General features: G+C 46.4%; 1 protein-coding gene across 1 annotated transcript; it reads left to right on the top strand.

Annotated features, from left to right (window-relative positions):
* Window positions 1-3,804: 3,804 nt before the first annotated feature.
* FITM2 (fat storage inducing transmembrane protein 2) lies at window positions 3,805-10,691 on the top strand. Its single transcript, XM_074970098.1, has 2 exons — window positions 3,805-4,090; window positions 6,417-10,691. Exons 1-2 carry the CDS (start codon window positions 3,918-3,920, stop codon window positions 7,030-7,032), a joined length of 789 nt encoding a protein of 262 aa, XP_074826199.1. The 5' UTR covers window positions 3,805-3,917; the 3' UTR covers window positions 7,033-10,691.
* Window positions 10,692-19,725: the final 9,034 nt, after the last annotated feature.

Raw genomic sequence — 19,725 nt, 5'->3', positions numbered from 1 at the left:
CTGGGCAGTGACCTGGCTGGAGGGCTAGGCTACGTATAAAGATAGATGTTGTGACACCAGAATGACTACAGGAGGGCACCAGGCTGAAAAAAGCCCTGCAACACCACACCCAGACTCAGGGAAGTGGTCTGGAGGCGAGAAGCATGATGACGGGGGACTATAAAAACTTTGTAAAGTTTCTGGCCTATGTTAAGTTCACCACCCTTCCCTCTGAGTTCTGAATTTGAACCCAAAACCTCAAACCTCAGTCAAAGCCATCAAGTTTTATCTGGTTTCCATTCAAAACCACAAAAGTTCCTGGGGTTTATTCAAAACATGATTCACATGTTCTTGCTTGCAACTTGACCCAGGTACACTGAAAGATTCCTGAAGCTTAGTAAGAGTCGGGTAAGCTTTGGGTCTGTAATAAAACCCCAGAGCAGGTGAATTTTGTGCCCAGTTTCTGGTTCATTATTAAAGCCCCACATAGGTCTGCTAACTAGTGAGACAGAAACAATCTATGGAGCAATTCATTTTTCTAAATGAGGCTGGATTCAAAGCTGCAATTCCCAGGTGTGCAATACCATTCTGCTCCATTTCTCTGCATTTGTATACACAATGGAGGATTTTTCCAAACATCTGGACAGTGATGCATATTATTATTTGTCACTTTTTCCAGTGTAGGAATATCAAGAAAAGTTCATATTCATTTGGATGATGATGAAAGATCTGGGAATGATTTGTATTTCCTCAGTTGGACCCAGCCGGATTCATCTCTGGGCCTTCATTAAATCAGATAAATTAGAAATGGAAAAAGGCCTACTCAATCAATCAGCCCAGCTGCCTCTTTTGCTACTTTCTACAGTTCTTCTACAGCTTTGCGGTTTGCACATACTTTTCAGATATCTGTGGATTCTTATCATGTCCCCCCCCGTCATTATATAATCCATCAAGATATAATTCGCTTTTTATTCTTTCTTTGTAAATCTCCAAGTTTGCGACCATACCCTTCACCAGCTGAAGGGTATCTTTTTCTATTGCGGGAGTAGCGATTGCAGCCATTTCTACCATATCCTATTTACCAGTCTTAATATAGCAGGTGAGAGGTTTCTGTGGCAGCTTACAGAACTGTCTCCATAGGAGTCCTTCATCCGCTTTAACAGGGTTGGTGTGGGCCTCCTGATCAACACAGGACAATCAATAATATGATACAAATTCCTGCAGGGTACCTGAATTCTCTGATTCTCAGACTGTGGACTCTCCCTAATTGTTTCAGTAAGAGTCAGTCCTGAACTCCCCTACATCTGGTCAGCTCACACAAAAGCTGTGTGTTCCCCAGTGTAAAACAATCAATCACTTTAATATTGGATGGAAAGGCAGACAGAGACAAACACATAGATGTTTGGGTTGGGTGGGCTGTTTTTTCTTTTTCCAATTAACCTTTTGCGTATCTAAGACGGTTTCCAAGGAGACAGAGGAATTGTTCAACCCGTTGACAAATGGTTCTCGTCTGACACTGGAAACGCTCTCCTCAGAGTGGGGCCTCTGACAGCCACATAATATGATTATACTTGGCAGAGCAATTCCTTAAATTTGAGGGGGGTGTCCAGAGATTTACTCAGCTGTAGCAGCTGATGTGTTTACCAAATGAGGTTCTGCCATACAGTTCTCAGCAGTAGGACAAACCTCTGTATGGGTCTGTAGCTAAGAGTTATAAATTACTTGGACAAAGGAAGGGAGAAGAGGCTTTCTGTGCGGTTACCTTGTAGCAAGCCATACTCCCCAAACCACTGTGACAGACCCAGCTTCATTAACCAAACCTGGTCTCCAGTGCCAGGAGCCACTGGTGTCTGGCAGAATTAAAAAACAAAAAACTATTTAGCCACTAGCACATGGGGGAACATGGTGCCTTGTTGCTCTACAGTACTTTGTGTGTCCCAAAGAAGAGTAGCATTGATGGACCCTGAAAGGGACCTATCAAGCACTTCTCAGCCAAAAATACCCTCCCGAGAACTTGAGATTCCTAAGCATGTACTTAGTCCCTGTCCCAAAGATCTTACAGTCTGTCTTTTTGCTCTGTTTGTATAGCACCTAGCACAATGGTGTCCTGGGTCCTACAATAACAATAGGCACCTAGGCTCCATATGCAGTGCAGGAGGAGAGAGAGGCACCTAAAAATGGGATCCACAAAAGCCTGCATGCTAGATGGAGAGCTGCCTAAGTTAGCCAGTAGGAGATGCCAACCCGAGGGTGTATCCTAAGCCCCACCCCCCTCGCAGAGGTAGGCACCTACGTACAGGCTGAAGGCAGGTACCCTTTTGTTTGTGATCCATAGCCAGGACCACCTTCCTGGAGTAAGGCACCTTAGGCGCTTAAGATGGTTCTTGGGACGGAGTTAGGCACCTGCCTAATTTGAAACAAAATGGCTAGAAGAGAAGGTGGTGATGTGGTACTACTACCCCTGTAACTTTTAGCCCAGAGGTTAGCACACTCACCTGGGATGCTGGAGACCCAGACTCAATTCCCCACTCAGCCTGATGGGGAAAAAGAATTTGAACAGACTCCCACCTCTCCTGAGAATGCCCTACCCACTGGGCTATGGGATGTTCCGAGTGGGTGTCCCTGAATCTCCTCTATTGAGGCTGTTTTTGGGGCCAGTGAGAATGACTCCATAGCATGGTGGTTAGGCAACCCACCTGGGAGGTGGGAGAGCAGAGGGACTACTGTATCTGGAGTTAGGCAGCAGTGGGAATAACAAAGAGGCAGAAATTTAGGTGGGTAAAGAACTTTTAGAGCAAAAATAGGTGGCAAGTGAGTTTAGGCCCTGGCCTGGGGAGTTAGATGGCACCAGATCGGAGCAGGGCAGTGGTGTCTAAATCTCTTTGGGGATGTGGGCCCAGGGGTCTAGTCACTTGAGGCCACATGGAGCATTTCAGAGGGATAAGCAGAAATGAAGCAGGTAAACTGATGCAAACACGCCCCAACCCTCAGGATCTGGTGCTATCCCATGGCTGGCAGGAGTAGCCCGGTTCCTTCCTTTCCTCAGGCATGTGGTGCCACTTAGTGGAAAGCTGTGAAAAAAACTCCGAGTTTACTGAATTATATCAGCAAAGGAGCCAGGGCCGGCGCTAGCGAAGGGGGAGCAGGGCTCACGCTGGCTTTGAACAGCCCCGTTCCCGAGGCAGGTGCTACCGCTCCGCTCTGCCTGCGGGGCTGCCCAGAGCCTTTGCCCCCAGGCCTTGCAGGGACTTGCTCGCCCCCACCGGCGGAGGGCGCTGCCGGGCAGCCTCGGGAAGGCGCCCGGGGGGCTGGGCTGGGCTCCCCTGGCGGGTGGCGGTGCCCGGGCTGGAGCCGCAGGGGGGCCGGACCGGGTGGGGCCCAGCCACCGCTTGGCTCTGGCAGCCGCCTCCGGCAGCCCAGTCTGCCCTGCGACGAAGATAACGGCGCCTCCCTGGGCCTGACGGACGGGACGCGCGGCCCCGCCCGCCGGGCCGGGAGCCGCAGCCAGCCGCCCGCCAGAGCCCGGCCTGTTCGCCCTGAGGCCTACCGATGGGAGCCGGTCCGGCGGGCGGGGGCAACCCCAGAGACTCGCCCCGGCGCGGCCCGCCCCGCTCCGGCCCTGCAGGGGGCGCGCGCGGATCCTGAGCAGACCCGCCTGGCAGAATTGCCCAGTCTCACGAAATACAAACGCGACCCCGCCTTTCAAAAACAAGGCCCCGAACAAGCAGTCCGCGGCGACCGGCGCTTCCCCCGGGCCAGCCGGGCCTGGCTCTCGGCGGCCGCTAGAGGGCGCCGGTGCCCTTGGACTCCCGTGGGAGCGGTGCGTCGTGACGCACGCACGTGCGGTGACGCAGAACGGCGGCCGGCAGGCAGGCGCCGCCGGGGCAGCGTGATCGTCTCGTCCGGTGGGAGTGACTTTGGGCTTGACCGCACCCGGGATGGAGCCGCTGGATCGCTGCGCCCGGCCGCTGCGCACCGTCCTGGTGCGGAGCTCGATGCGGCTGTGGCTGCCCTGGGTCCTGCTGGGCCTCATGCTGGGCGGCTCCCTCCTGAAGGCGCTGGCGCCGCTGCCCGACTCCTACCTGAGCAGCAAGCGCAACCTGCTCAACATGTGAGGGGCGGGGCCGGGGCCGCGGGGGCGGGGGCGGGGGCGGGGGTGGGGGTGGGGCCTGAGCCGGTGGGGGCGGGGGAGGGTGGTCGAGGAGGACCGTGCTGGGGGTGTGAGTGACCCTGCTGGGTGGTGTGTGGCTGTGTGAGCCCTGATCCAAGGGGCCCCAGCAGCAGCAGCAGCTGCCGGCACTGTTGTGATCCAGCACCAGCTGGCGCCCCAGCAGTGCGTACGTGCCTCCCTCCATGCAGGGCTGCGGAAGGAGCCTAGAGAGTCAGGACACCCGTGCCACGCTCCTGCGGCTGGGCCTGGTTGCTTGTAGGACACGGAGGGGCAGGGGAGCCCAATGCAGGTGGCTGGCTAGCACCTTCCGTCTGTGAGCAGCAGCATTCAAGGGGCCTGTGAACCTGACAATCCTGCACCAGCCTGCCTGTGCTGTCCCGGCTCGTGTTCCTGTGATCCCTGAGGTTCCTGCGAAAGACAGAGATGAGAGATACAGTAGTTTTACATTGTGCATCTGGCAGCCTTTTGTGTGCAGTCATTTTGTTGCTCTGTTAGTCTTTCGTCTGTGTAGTAAATCAGTTTTGTCTGTTTGGATCTTCCACTCAGAAACAGGGAGGCCTATTTTTTTAAATCGAAAAATGTAGTTGTAAAGCCCCAGAAATTGGCAGGGAGACTTGGGGACAGGATCTAAGAGCGATTAGATCAGATGATGCTGACTCTTTCTTTCTTCTAGCTCCTAAAACACATTAAATATTTGGCCAAGCTTGTAAGGTCTTGCGCTCAGTTTGATGTCATATGTCTGGTTATACTGTATAATGCAGGGGTCTCAAACTCAAATGACCATGAGGGCCACATGAGGACTAGTACATTGGCCCGAGGGCCGCACCACTGACCACCCCCCGACCCGCTGTCCCGGCCCTGCCCCCACTCCACCCCTTTCATGAGGCCCCACCCCTGCCCCGCCTCTTCCCCAAAACCCCCACCCCAGCTCTGCCTCCTCCATGCCCTCGGGGGTGCAAGAGGGGTGCAGGGGACTCAGGGCAGGGGGTTGGGGTGCAGGAGGGGTGTGGGGTGCGGCACGGGGCTTAGGGCAGGGGGTTTGGCTGCAGGAGGGGTTCGGGGGGCGGGTCCGGCCCGGCGCACACTGGGGGCAGGACAGGCTGCCTGCCTACCCTGCCCCCGCGCCGCTCCGGGAGGCGACCGGGACCTGGGGGAGGGGCACAGGGGTCTGTGTGTTGCCCTGGCCGTGCCTTCCGGTACCTCCCTCGAAGTTCCCATTGGTCGGGAACTGGGAACCATGGCCAATGGGAGCTTCGGGGGAGGTACCTAGAGGAGCGACCAGGGCAACACACAGACCCCTTTGCACCCGCCAGGTCCTGGCTGCTTCCCGGAGCAGTGCCAGGGCAGGCAGGTAGGGAGGGAGCCTGCCCTGCCCCCGGTGCGCACCAGACTGGAGCCGCTCTAGGTAAACGTTGGGGGGGGGGGGTGTCCAGAAAATAACATGCGGCCCACGAGCTGCGTGTTTGAGACCCCTGGTATAATGCAGTAACTTTTGAATGTTGGAAAATTGGAGGACACTTGAAGCCCCTGCCGTACTTTCAAGTACCTCTGCAATTGTCAGTAGATCAAAGAACTGGTTGATGGCAACAATTAATACCTTCCAGCATAACAATACCCCTGTGTTATCTCTGTTCATATAATGTGTTGACACCCTGAATGATTTTTCTCCAGACAGAAAGAAATGAAATAATGATAGTGGGCAGCCCCTGGGATGAGGGGAAGGGGGGGTAAACAGAGCTCTCGGTTTGGGAGGAATGGGGAATCACACAAACCCAGGGGGGAAGTGAGGAGCGGGAGGCACAGAGAAGCCCCAACATGAGCGTGGGAGGTTGCAGAGAATCCCTGGAGTTGAGAGGGAACTTGTAGGGGAGAATGGAAGGATGCAAAGAGCCTCTGGTGTATGCAAATGAGCAGAGCCTACAGCAGCGGCAAAGTGTGCAACATTTCCCCACCCCCATTTCCATGATGTTGATATTACTTTTTCATGTTACCAATTGTAGCCCAGATACTCCAGACATTCATGAAGAGGGAGGGATGTGTCCACAAGACAATCTATTTGGCGGTCACTTGAAAGCTTAAGAACCCCTGTTCTCCAGGTTTCTAGATTAGATGCTGTGGTGTTGGGTGCTGTGTAAATAACTAAGGTAAACAGTTGTGAGTGATGTAATTTAGAAACCTCTTCCATATACACCCCTAATCCCTACCCCTTCCTTGCTGTCTCGAAGGTTAATATATTTATACGTTTCCTTTGGCTTCTCCCTGGCAGCTATTTTGTCAAATTGGCCTGGGCCTGGACGTTCTGGCTACTGCTACCCTTCATTGCCATCACCAACTACTATCTCAGCCGAAATGTCCTGGGGGTGCTGCGGCGTCTCGGCACCTTGCTGGTGGGCACCGTGGTCTGGTACATCTGCACTAGTCTCTTCTTGCGCATAGAGGATTTCACTGGCAACTGCTACAAATCGCCAGCACTTGATGTGCTGTTCCAGGAGCACCCCAGCAAGTGGCAATGCCGCCAGGGTGGTGGCTTCTGGAATGGCTTCGACATCTCAGGGCACTCCTTCCTCCTAACATACTGTGCCCTGATGATTGTGGAGGAGATGGCTGTGCTGCACGTCCTGAACACTGACCGGAGCCCAAGATTACATGCAGTGGTCAATGCCCTGTTCGTTGCCTTGAGCTTTCTGACCCTGATCTGGGTCTGGATGTTTTTTTGCACTGCTGTATATTTCCATGACTTCTCCCAAAAATTGTTCGGCACCCTAGTGGGTCTGTCAGCCTGGTATGGAACATACAGGTTCTGGTACTTGAAATCCTTTTCTCCAGGACTTCCTCCCCAAAACGCTAGCTTGAGTTCAAAGAAGCCTAATTGTAGCAGATAAAAATTTCTGTAATTCAGATTTTGTTTTAAATACAGGAATATTAGTTTGTCCAATGCTCCTTTTTTTTTTTTTTTTTTTTTTTTTTGAAAAGAGCATATTTAAGGGGATGGGAAGAAAGGCCAATAGTCTTTACAGTCTGATGCCTGGCTTGTGGCTATGGTCCAGTTCCTGGTGAGCAAATGTTGATATCACAGAACTGCCTACCCTGATTGGGTGTAATTGGCTACCTAACTGAAATCTGAGCAAAGAGGCCAAGGGTTGGATCCAGCCTGGAGACTGAATTCTCTTCTCCCTTTCCGGGGGTCCTGCTGGGGCAAGCTTGAGGCCCATTGGCAAGGTGATGTAAAGAAAGCCTGCACTGCTACTACCTATGCTCTCTCTACCTGTTCTGTCGATAAACAGAGGAGCCAGGATTGGCAGAGATCTTCAGTCTTTAGGGCTGTCAACCCAACACCTTTCACTGATCTGAAATTCATCATTCTCTTTCCCACCCCCATCATCTTTTTTTAAGATAAAATATTTCACATGGTCCAAACCTTGTGCTCGGTTTTAATTTCTGACTTTTTGAATACTCTAGTTGTGATCTTTACAAATGTGCCTGGGGCAGTGTAATGGTGCTAACTATTGCAGCAGACTTTTAATTGGCAATCAAAATGCACTTATTAAAGCAGAATGTAGCTGGGTTGTGAAACTGGAGCACCTCACCCATCTGTATATTCAGCAGCAAGAAGAGAGGCTTTTTGCGACCCAGAGCCTAATGTTAGGTCACAGCTTTAAATTGACTCCTCCTCTCAATCTTTGAAAATGAAATTCCTAAAAAATAAGTTTTATTGCTTCAGATGATGATAAAAAATTCGATTTGCTCCTTTATTCTTAACACTAATTGTAAAAATAGCAAGATGGTATGTTTTGTTAAAATGTAATAATAAGATGACTCCTCCCAGTTCTCTGTTAATTGGCTTGTACAAAAATGTTAATGATTTAAAAGATTTTTTTTTTCAGATGTTATAAGTTGCAAATTTTGTATTTGCAATAAAAAAGCTCTGTTTGATGTGTTCCTTTCAGACGGACGCCCAGCGGATTTCTGGCCTCATGTAACAAGTGCACTGGCTGGACCCATTATATCTTGAATCATTCTGTTTGTTAGGGGTTGTATGTAATACAGCGTTTCTGCCAAGGGTACTATAACAATATGCTTAAAGAAATACTTATTCTTATCTTTTTGTTGGCATCAATAAGCTATTTTAACTGCATACTAGGTTGTGGCAAAAAGTGGTAGCCAGTAAAACCCTATTATGATGTACAAATTGGGATGTCTATGTTCTGTCCTTCATGTGAGATGGACATTTAGCATAATTTTTAGTTTAAAAATTTTATCTGTTTTACAAAAGCCTTATTCATGTCATGAGTAGACAAACCAAAATCAGTTTCACAACAGTACTAGTGAGTCCAGCAGGCTATCAAACGCTTTTGGTAGCTCATCTGTATGTCTTCTAAACTGTAGCTAGTTCTAGTAGCACAGTGATGGACCTAATTTTCTACATCACTTGATTTTGAGTTGTGTTTTGCTGCCTTTAGGACAAGGGGTTCCATACCCTGATCTTAATATGCTCATGTTGCCACCTTAACACTTCTTTCCTAGCCAGAGAGGGAGACCGTCCTGCAGATACAAACAGGTTAATTTCTCATTTGGGGCCTGATCCTTTGAAATGCTGACTTCCCTCTGTTCCCATTGAATCAAGTGATGGTTGAGGGTCCTCGGGAGGTCCCAGAAGACACAAAGCAGATCTCAGGATCAGGCTGTCTCATGAGATTCCTGTGAGTAGGTGAAAAATACAGCTTTGTGTTTTGGGTTCTTTGGGTATGTCTACGCTTTGAGCCAGAGGTGTAATGTTCAGCTCAAGGAGACATACCTGCACTAGCTCTGTTCAAGTTATCACACTAAAAAGTGTAGGCATGGTGGCAGGAGGTGGCAGCCACCCTGAGTATGATGCTGTCCAAGCCTCTCTAAGAACATACTCAGGTGGCTCGCTCAACATGCTGCCACAGCTACACGGCAATCTGAGATAATCTCTTCAAGCTGGAAATTACAGCTCCAGTTCGAACTGTAGTCAGATCATTGTGTCAAACCACCTTTCAGCTGCTTTATTGGACACCTTGTTTACATGAGAAAGGTGCATCAGTTTAATTTAAATCAGCATTTAAACTGATAGGGTTTCACATTAGTTTAACTATATGTGGACACTCTTATTTTGGTTTAGCTTAAACCTGTTCCCAGTAGATTTAAACAAAACTGCTAAAAGCCCAGACTCCTGGGCGCAGACACCCCAAGATCCCACTCTTTCCTGAACTGATATTTATACTCCTTTATATTGACATGAGAGGCCACACACAGGTTATATCAGTTTTACTGTATCTGTTTAAATTATGTCGGTGCCACGTTCCCATGTAGAAAAGGCCTGAGTAGAACCCCAGTATTATTAAAAACTGTGCAGTTAAACTGACAGGCTTTTAAAGCTTAAGTGAAAATTAGCTTCCCCTCTGGAAAACACTGTTTTTGTGCAATCTGTTTACAAATACTTCCGTTCACCTAACCAGTGTGTCATAGTAACTGTTTATTATGATTATTAAAATTAATAGCATAGGATATGAAAATGCTTGAAACTTTACTGTAACCTCAATGCTAGTATGTTAGACAAATGTAACTGATCAAATTCACCTAGAGGACTTACAAGGGGTTGTGTGGTTGAGGTTCAATTTCTGGAGCCTCTAAAGATAAATTAAGGGCCTGCTGCTGCTACTTGTGCCCATGTAGTTAATGGGACTACTTTCATGAGTAAAGACTACTCTGGTGAGTAAGTATTGCAGGATAAGACTTTTAAGTTTGTCATTGAGAATTCCTATGGTATTTGGACACATCAGTAGGGCCCAAATTTTCGAAAATATGAGGCACGAAAGTGTATGAGCAAAACGAGTGTTCTAACATGTGTCCACTGTGCAGACTGACTGTGTAATTGTCTACACGTAAATACCCATCTGAGCAAACTATCTTAGTAATACACCTGCGCTTTGTGCTCCTAGAGTGAAAACTTTGCCCCATTGAAGTCAATGGCAAAACTCCCACTGTGTGGCCTGGATTTCGTTCTTAATGTGTTTGAAAATCTCGGGGGTAGGTGTCCAGCCTCAGAACAGAGGCCACACGTTTACCATTGACTCGGAGAGTTCGCTTGCTGCGTTCAGACATTGGAACTTTTGTGCCTTTTGATCCTACCACAGGCAGATGATCTCGTCCTTTTCGTTTTCAATGTTAATCTAATAGCTGTCTGTGGAATTCAATGGCAGGAAATCTTCTCTCCATGTGTATTTTTTTTTCTCTTTATTTTGGGGGGGTGGGTAGTTTATATTTACCACTGGAATGAAAATCCAGTCCCTCCACATCAAGGTTAAATTTGCAGCAGAGAAGAAAACTCCACTCTAAACAGCTGGATTTGATGTGGATTGTTGCCAAGTGGACAGATCTTTTCTTTGAACTTGCTGGAAATACATCTGGAATTTGCATGAGTTTTAGAAACTAAAACCTGGAAAAAGTATTTGAGAGGACAATATTCAAATCTTGCAGTGGATGGTGATATGAAGCAATTGTAATCATGAAATTATAACTCATAACAGCCTTGTTTGACTTCCTGAATTAAAGTCTCTTGCCTACGTTCAGTATTGTGTCTCCGGTGTCTTTGAAATTATTTAGGGAATTTTTTTCATCATCATCCCACTACAATACACAAATAAAGTAAACAAAATACATTTTTAAAAGTAGCTTTTTGCTTATTCCTCGCTCTGTATATTTAAGGTTGTGGCTTATTTTTGGGGGTTCTATATAATGACGCCATTAAAAGAAACAACTTCGGATTTTTTGGCATTCCAGATCTCAGAGCTTTCACCTAGCCAAGGGCCTGTTAAGGAACGGAGGGACAAGAGGAATAGCAAAGTAGGAAGTTTTAAAAGATTTGGGATTAATTTAACTTCATATTACCATTTCCTATAACATGTTGTATCTATTTATATCCTAATGGGTAGGAACAGAATCCCAGCATGGGGCAGAGGAGAGTTTAGGTCTTTCATAAGAATAGGGCGAAAGGTCAGGTTTTAAACAAAACTGAAACTGCCTGGGTTTCGATGCTTTCTCTTTTTTCCCCTAAGTCTCATTTCCGCCCGTAAATTAAACTTTGCTCTCTGGCCTCACACGCTGGGGTTTACACCCTACTTTTGATTTGACCATTTATTGATACCACAACCGTAAAACCTTTTAGTGATGTCTGTGTAAGAGTAGTGCAGTTAGGACACCTCCTCTCTCAAACTGCTGAACGTTTTGAGTCCACCTCTATTTCTGGAGTGAGGCTGTGATAACAGAATCGTACCTCGGGTGTAATTCGTCTGCATTACAATTCATGGTGATGCCAGATTGTGACCTCGGGTGCATTTTTATGGGCAAACTGGGTGCATCCAACTTTTCTGGAAAACTGAGGCCATTCCTGTTAAAAACCAGTTGGGTGTGAGCGTTTTCAGTGAAATATGTGGCTTCTGACTGTGCAGCAGCAGGTGATGGTGTTCCTGTACCTTGTCTGAGGTCATCTTTTTTTCAATTTTTTGCCATCAGTTACCTAGTCAGTCTCTGTTCACTCACACGCCTCTTCCTCTTTTTATAGCTTCTCCTGACCTCTTAGAGCTCCATTTATTAAAAAAGGGTGGTTGTTTTTTCTGTTCATATTCTTAAAGCATTTCGTCAGCCTATCAGGTGGAAGTTTGTTAGCATTTGTGAAAAGCCTCTGCAGCTCTGAACTATGATGACAGTCCTCCTTATGAACAGCTGGGGTAGCAATTGTAAAGTTGGACTAAAATACCCCAGGGCTAGCATGTGATGGAAATGTACTGATATTCCATGGGTCTGTTCTGCACTGTGCAGAGCTGTACCACAAATGCACTGGGTTCCTGGCAGAAAGGGTGAATGTCACTTGGAGATGGCCCCTATCGTGGTCACACAGCTGCATAGGTGCTGGGGGTGCTACCGCACCCCTAGCTTAAAGTGGTTTCCATAATATACAGGGTTTACAGTTTGGTTCAGTGGCTCTCAGCACCCATGCTATACAAATTGTTCCAGCACCCCTGCACAGCTGTGTGTTCTGTTAGGCTGATCCCTGTACTCATTGGTAAACCTAGTGTCTCTTGGTGGACTAGATGAAGCTGACGCTGTGGTTGTCTTGGAGAATGGGCATTGTACGCTGCAGTAACTGGCATAAAAAGGGGCATTGGTGACAGGCTCAGCAGGAAATTTAGTTGCTGCTTAGACCCAGGAAGGATGTTTTGGAGCTAAAACTGAATGCACAACAAGGATACAATGGGATAAAAGTTGGGGAACGGAGGATTGAATATCCAGGATAAAAAATGTACAGAAAAACATGTAATGTTTAAGGGTCACTGCAACCTTATGGATATTGAGCCATAATATGAGGTGAGACCCCACTTGTACTGTATACCTCTCTGATGTCTGGAAAGAGCCTTGAACTGTTAAACAAGAGAAGGTAAATATGAATAACAATCTAAGACCCTCTATTTAGATGTCCAATCTAGGTGCATCTCTGCATGTATAGGGGGCGTGTTTCAAACCATGTCCTACAATGTAATGAATTTTAGAGATCAGAGGGCAGATTCTTAGCTGGGGTAAACTGTCATAGTTCTGTGGAATTCAATGGAGCGATGACTGTTTACACCAGCTATAGATTTAATCCCTATTCCATAATGTTTGTCATGTTGAAGTCAAACCTACCTGAACCTCATGCTGCTACATGTCTGTACAGCCTTCCCCTGAAGTATTCCCACCTTTCAAGAGAGAGGATACATTTACGAGAATTGCAGGTGATGTGAGGGTGCCTGTGATGGGCTCAGCAGACCATGTCTTAGAACGTGTGGGATGTGTCTGGGGTTAGCTACATCATTAAAGAGGAAACCATGGAACTATAGAAAGGACAGTGCTTTGAAACTTGTCTTCCTGGTGTGGGGCTCGGCTGAGCTCTGCACCAGATTCATCTTAGAAAGAGGTGAGACTGAATCCATGAAACTTGCTGTCTTTTTGTTTTCAAATAAGCTCCAGCCTTGTTTTCAAATAAGCTCATTTCCCCTTGGGCCCCCTGCTCTGACCCCAAATTTGTGGTCTGTTTCACCTGCAATAGTCTTATGCACTCTGTTACTTTGGAGTGATACTCAAAGTGCAGCCTCCACATTTTGGGATGGTCTCTACTTATAGATCACAGAAACAAGCACCTGTTTGTTCATGTTTCACATTTGTTGGTAGTTTAGTTTAGTTTGTATTTATAGACAGTGGCTCTCCAAAGTCTCCTGCATTCCGGGCTCCCAGCAGCCTGTGGTCAGAGCCTGTTCTTTCTGGTTTGGTTTGTGGAGCAGTGTGGAATGCTATTTTTTATCTAATCAAATTGATCTCATTTTTTAAGATTATAGGTAGTTCCAATGGTATAAAGGGGGGAGGGGCGGAAGTGTTTTAGGGGCAAGGTTCCTCCCTGCTGGTACTTTTGTAAAGGTTAGTAGCTTGACATATTGCAAAAATCTGGTTATTGTAAACCGATTCAAAGCATGTGAAATATTAGCACAAGTTACGTGTAACAGTTTCCTTTTATTGCAACAGCTGACAAGGCTGGCCTTAGATTTAAGGCCGTGGCCTGAGCCTCGGCAGATCTTGCTTCAGTTCCTGGCTCTGTCACAGATTTCCCAACTGATTTTAGGCAAGTCAGTTAGGGTGAAGCTCTGGCCCTGTTGCAAGCAATGGCAAAATTCCCATTGGCTTCGTTCACTAGAGCCAGAATATCACGCTTCGTGTTTGTCACCCATCAAACTGGGGATGACAGTATTTCCCCGCAACGCAGGCGTATTGTGAGGATAAATCCACTAATGGTGAGCTGCTGAGAACAATAAAATGCCTATGAGATCATTTGTTTAAATATAACTATTGTCACTCAGGTAAAAATCTGCCTGTTATTGTCTTGGTGACTCTTTCTACTATCCAGTGAGGAAAGGGAAAGAATAGGCAAAGCGGTAGCTACCAGAAAACAACTCTGCAGACACTGGATCGCCTCCAAAATAGTGACCTCTTATTTGAGTCCAAGTGTTTTCACTCTGCCAGTGGTACAGGCTAGGGGATGTATTTTCCTAGAGGTGGGGACTTATACACATGGAATTAGGATGACACTTTCAAAAATGTTACCTGTTTCTGGAGTGAGCTAGTCTCTACTCCCTGGTTTCTCAAAGCAGTGTTTGAAATCCCCTGTCGTAGGAGAGACACAATGCTGTGAAGCTCTGTGTAGATCTTGACATGGGTCCCAGTACGATCTCCTGCAACTCTTAGGAACATCTTTAATAAAAAGCAGGACAGAAGAAGAGGTTCGTGATAAAGACCACAGCTGACTGTCCCCTATGGTGTGTAAAGGACTGGAGAATAAACCGCAGGGAATAATCCTGCGCTAGTTAAAGGACTGGGGCAGCAGGATATAGATTAGATGGCTGGGGAGTGAAGGGACTTTTCTCTCTAGTGTCTGTGATGCCAAGTGGCACTAGCAGCTCACGACAGGCCCACCTTTTAAACTAAATATACTTTGGGCATCAGGCTTTTTTGATTCTGTCATGGAATCATAGAAATGTAGGGCTGAAAGGGCCCACAAAGGATCATTTAGGCCAGTCCCTTGTGGGGAGGCAGGACCAAGTATACCTGCCCCTGGCAGATAAGAAGGGGTGCAGAATCATGCCAAGGAACTGGCGTGTGTGAGCAGGCCAGGGGAAGAGTGGACATGTAGCCGGTGCATCTACAAACTACTGTGCATGGATCCACTGGCAAAAGCCCCATGTAAGAGATCACGTAAGGCTATAGCTGCTGCTACAGTCCTGGGCTGTATCTGCATGTGAAATAGCTTTAGTATGTCTTTACTCACTTCCCATTATATATGTCGCTTGGGCCTGGGTAAATAATACTGTTGAGCTTTGATCTTATGCCCTGAGAAGCACGATGGGTCTCTGGAGAGCGCTCAGGATGATCCCATCTCTCATTCGCAGGCAGCTTTCTTAGTCTCACCTGTAAACCTAGCGCTTTTCTCTAGCGTTGAAATCCTGAAAGTGATTTAACTCTTCATTCATCAAGCTACACTCATCTTTCCTTGTTCACATGACTTTATCCAAGTTGGCTGATCACACCAGTGTATGGCCCTGGGTTATCAAGACAGAACTGAATCTTTGAGCCAATTGTATCCCTGATGTTCCTCTAATTGATTTCAGTGGTTACCTCAAGGGAGGATTTGGCCCTTGGTGCAGCATGGGGCTAAAGGAACAAGTGTTTCTTGAAACTATGTGGCACTTCCCACCCAATAAATTACATTATTTGGACAGTCCCTATAGCCCTGTGAGGTAGCTGAGGGTTCTTCTCCCCAAGCTACAGATGGGTAAACTGAGGCACGGAGAAGTAAAATGATTTGCCAAAGGTCTCCCAGGGCCAGAACCCAGTTCCACTCCGCATACACTAAACCATGAGTCTGCTATTCTGACAAATGCAGGAGCATTTCATTCTCAGCCAAAACATGAACCGACAAGTAGTTTAGTTTATTGTTTATATTGACGCTGCTGTCTAGGAAACAAGAATTGGTCAGTGTTAAGGTGAAATGGAAGGCAAAGCAATCCGTTTTAGAGTGTTTGAGAGCTACAACCAAAGCTGTATGTACCTACAATGCTAAACATCAGTGTACAGACAAGGTCCAGGCTCTGGCTTCCATTCACTTCCACTTTCCCTGGTTGCTACAGATTGAGTTCCTTGATATTCTTGCTAAGTGCAATAAGTGGTAAAGAAATCTACAAAAATAAATCTGTGATGAACCAATTACCCATCTATTTTATTTTCTTAAAACAAGATTATAATATTTCCAATATACAAGTCATTTTAAAAAACCGACAGACTGTGTTCATAATGTGTAGTTCTTCATAGTGAAGGATGGGAAACTCTTGTAAATGTCTCTGTATGATAAAGGACAATATACTAGCAAAAAGTAAAGTTACCTGGACATGCTAGGAAACCAAAGTAAGAACAAAGGATGTGAAATGCACTCATGGCTGTAATGTATTTATTTCAGACTGAACAAAAGATCCATCATTTTTGGCCTCAACCAGCTAAAAACCTGGCCTTAGTTTTATTCAGTACTGGAAATGGATTGGTCTGGATTCCCTAGTTCTTGGTCATTTAGGCCCCAATTCAGCTAAACCCTTAAGCACATGCTGAGGTCTAACCCTGTTCACACAAATGCTTATGCATGTGTTTACACCCCATTAAAGTCAATGGGAGTTAACCATGTGCTTGAAGTTAAGGATGTGATTAAGTGCCTTGTTGGATAACAAAAGCACTGGTTTGCTGAAATGGGGCTACGGGGCTTAATTCTGCCTCACTGAGTCAAGGAAAGCTTTTGTCATTGACTTCAATGTTGGGTCAGAACTTTATTCTCTACTATCCTATGAATACCTGCAGATGCAAAACTGCGATATTTAATTTCTGATATTCAGAGCAGTTTCCTTATCCTTGGATTATTCATTCAGTGACTTTTCAATATCTAAAGGCCTTTAGTAATATCTGATAAATTTGGTGCATTATTGTAGTGTCCTAAAACAGGATTTTGGAGCAACCTGGAGTGGTTTGACTTAACTCTTGATGGTGTTGACCAATGCTGTAGAGTTTCTTTTAGCATAAGTTTAAAACATGGCCTAATGTTAAGTAGTTTCACAAACACTATCATTTGCTATGGTTTTTTTTTTCTTTTGATTGATGTCCCGGATGCAAAGTCCTGTATCTATTTAGTCTCAAACAGGCACAACACGTGCAGTGCCCCTGCAAGCTTCCCTCACCCTGCCCCATCTATGGGCCTTGACCAAGCCTGACCTTAGATGAGCAATCTGAGAGGATAATTCTAGCTCCATGGCCCTGCACTCCGTACCCGAGCTGTTCAGGCTGCCAACAATTGTGTCATGTGGACACTTGTCTGTTCAGAAACAGACTATGATCCTGCCACTAATTTCACGAGCAGTCACCAAATGTTCTTTGAAGGCTACGAACCTGAGCGTGGCTCCTATTGACAATCTAGAAAGGGAAGGCTTTGTATCGTGTTCTCGCTCCGCTGATCATCTGATCAGTTTTATTCCTGAATGTGCCATTTTGATGGGGGAGTTTCCGCTCTGCCTTGAAAAATGAAGGAGACTAGTAAGGTGTGACAGGACAAAATCAATTGCTAGATAAAATGACGTACTTACATTTTTCATTATTGAAGCTTTCAAACAAAACCCCCAGAAAAAAAAGAGATTTAAAAACCGTTGTGTTTTTAAAAATCTGAACAGTGGGAGCCATTTAAACTGGAACAGTAGCTGGGAGTAGAGATCAAATTGACTGGAATCTCCAGCTGAAAGTGAAAGTCTTGATTACCCAAAGGACACAATGTATCCACAGCTCACTTGTTGCCACAGAAAACATAGATCTCTGATCAATACTAAAAGACCAAAAGTTTTGAAAGTGGCCTCTGATTTTCTGTCCCCAAATAATTGCAGGTTCAGTGTTGAAGCGCAAAATTTTTTTTTGAAGGCACTTAGATGTCTAAAAACTTGATTGCATCCTCAAATCAGGTAGTTAGACTTTTAAATGCTGAAAATATATCCGGGGCGGGAGGGACTGCAGGAGCAAAATCGAAAGCCAGGTTGAGGCCCTTTTAAAATGAAAGTTAAAACACTTAGGGCTAGATTGTGGCTCAGACTATGCCCCCATATAAGGGAAGAAGAATTCTCCTTACACACTTATGGGGGCCTTAGTTCAAAGGAGTAAGTGGGGCTACTTGTCTGCTTACTCCCTCCCAGGAGCCTGTAAATGGGCAGGGGCAGGAAATGGGTAGATCCTTGGCATGAACCCCCATCCCCGGCTTACCAGCCTCTGTAGCTAAGCCAGCATGGTGGGGGTAGCAACTACTGCTGCCTAGGACAGCTGTCAGTTACTACGCCCAGAAGCAGAGTGGGAATTCACTTGATGTCTCAAGCACGTTGTCCAGCAGCACTCATGTGGTGTTGCAACTTATGTGCCACCCCTTGTTCAGGGCTGTGCCTGAAGTCCCCATCTAACTGTAAGGGCTGGGGTGCCACATCTGCAGTGGGTCACCAGTTCTGCCTAGCGAGAGCACCTCAGGTAGGGAAACCCTTGTCTAGGAGGGTTCTGTTGCAGCTGTTGCCTGGTTCCACGTTAAGGTTACAGTGATAGGGAGAGAACCATTTGTCACCTGAATGCATAGAAGAGGCTTGCAGATAAAGGCCAACTCGTGGATCTGGAATTACATTTGATCATAACTGCCTCTAACTATAGCAGGACTGCACCGTAATGAAGCGTGTGCATTAATATAGGTTGGTTAGAATGGTAATGCTCATCCAGTGGTTCATTTCGGCAATGCCTTTGCTAACCACCTAACCTCCACAACAGTCCTTCTGATTGCTGTTTTTTACTCTCATGGTCTTTCCCTGGAGTGCTTACTTTAGCCAGAGTCTCCAGCTGATTTCATTGCTGAGCGAATTACCAGGGAAACCAGACTCACTAACCCTGGAAACATGCCAGGGTTGTTTGCCTCTTCCACCTTTTCTGAATTGTTTATTTAATCTACATCAAAATCTCTGAAAAGGACTCCTCTGGTAAGCATTACCAGCTAGTGCTCGCTGTCGGGTATGCTTCTATTCTAGTCCAGATAGGTTCTTTCACTGTGATCATCACCGCAGTACCTAGGTGCCTCCAGCAGTGCATTAAGCAATACAACCACACATCTTCCGCGTATTTGTTGAACTGAACTGGGCTGCCCTTTCCTTTGTCTCTTGTCCAGTGTCCATAGGACCTTCTTACTGAAACAACATGTCCTAGAACAACAGGAACATTCTGGTTTCCCTGTCACTTAAAGTTCTCAATTGCTCTGTCATTTGACTCTCCTGTTGGTAAAAAGCAGCCACCTGCTTATCTGCCCTCCCAGCATCCCACTAGTGACTTTCTTCTGCATAGACCTCAAGCCAGAATCCTAGGAACTCTGGGCTCACTGTCATCTCTAAGCAGATTCAGTTGGGTCTTGTTCTTCCCGTCACTCCTGGGACTTCTGCTCTTGCGGCTCCACCAACAGCAATGGCTACATTCTGCATCTGGCTTGTGCCTTTCATTGTTCATCGGAGGGTGAAATCCTGGCTCCATTGAAGTCCACGGCAAAACTACAATGACTTCAGGGCAAGGATATCACCTGGAAGTGTCTTTGCAGCTGCCTCCTAGGTATCTGATATAGACCATTGCTCTAGATCAGTGGTTCTCACGTACCCCTGGGGTTACATAGCCACCTTCCAGAGGGTACATCAACTCATCTAGATATTTGCCTAGTTTTACAATAGGCTACATAAAAAGCACTAGCGAAGGCAGTACAAACTAAAATTTCATGCCGAAAATGACTTTGTTATACTACTCTATATTCTATACACTGAAATGTAAGTACAATATTTGTATTCCAGTTGATTTATTTTATAATTATATGGTAAAAATGAGAAAGTCAGCAATTTTTCAGCAACAGTGTGCTGTGACATTTTTGTATTTTATGTCTGATT

Source organism: Natator depressus, chromosome 13 (genome assembly GCF_965152275.1).
Source record: "Natator depressus isolate rNatDep1 chromosome 13, rNatDep2.hap1, whole genome shotgun sequence".
NCBI lineage: Eukaryota > Metazoa > Chordata > Testudines > Cheloniidae > Natator > Natator depressus.
This window is presented reverse-complemented; position numbering and strand designations above follow the sequence as displayed.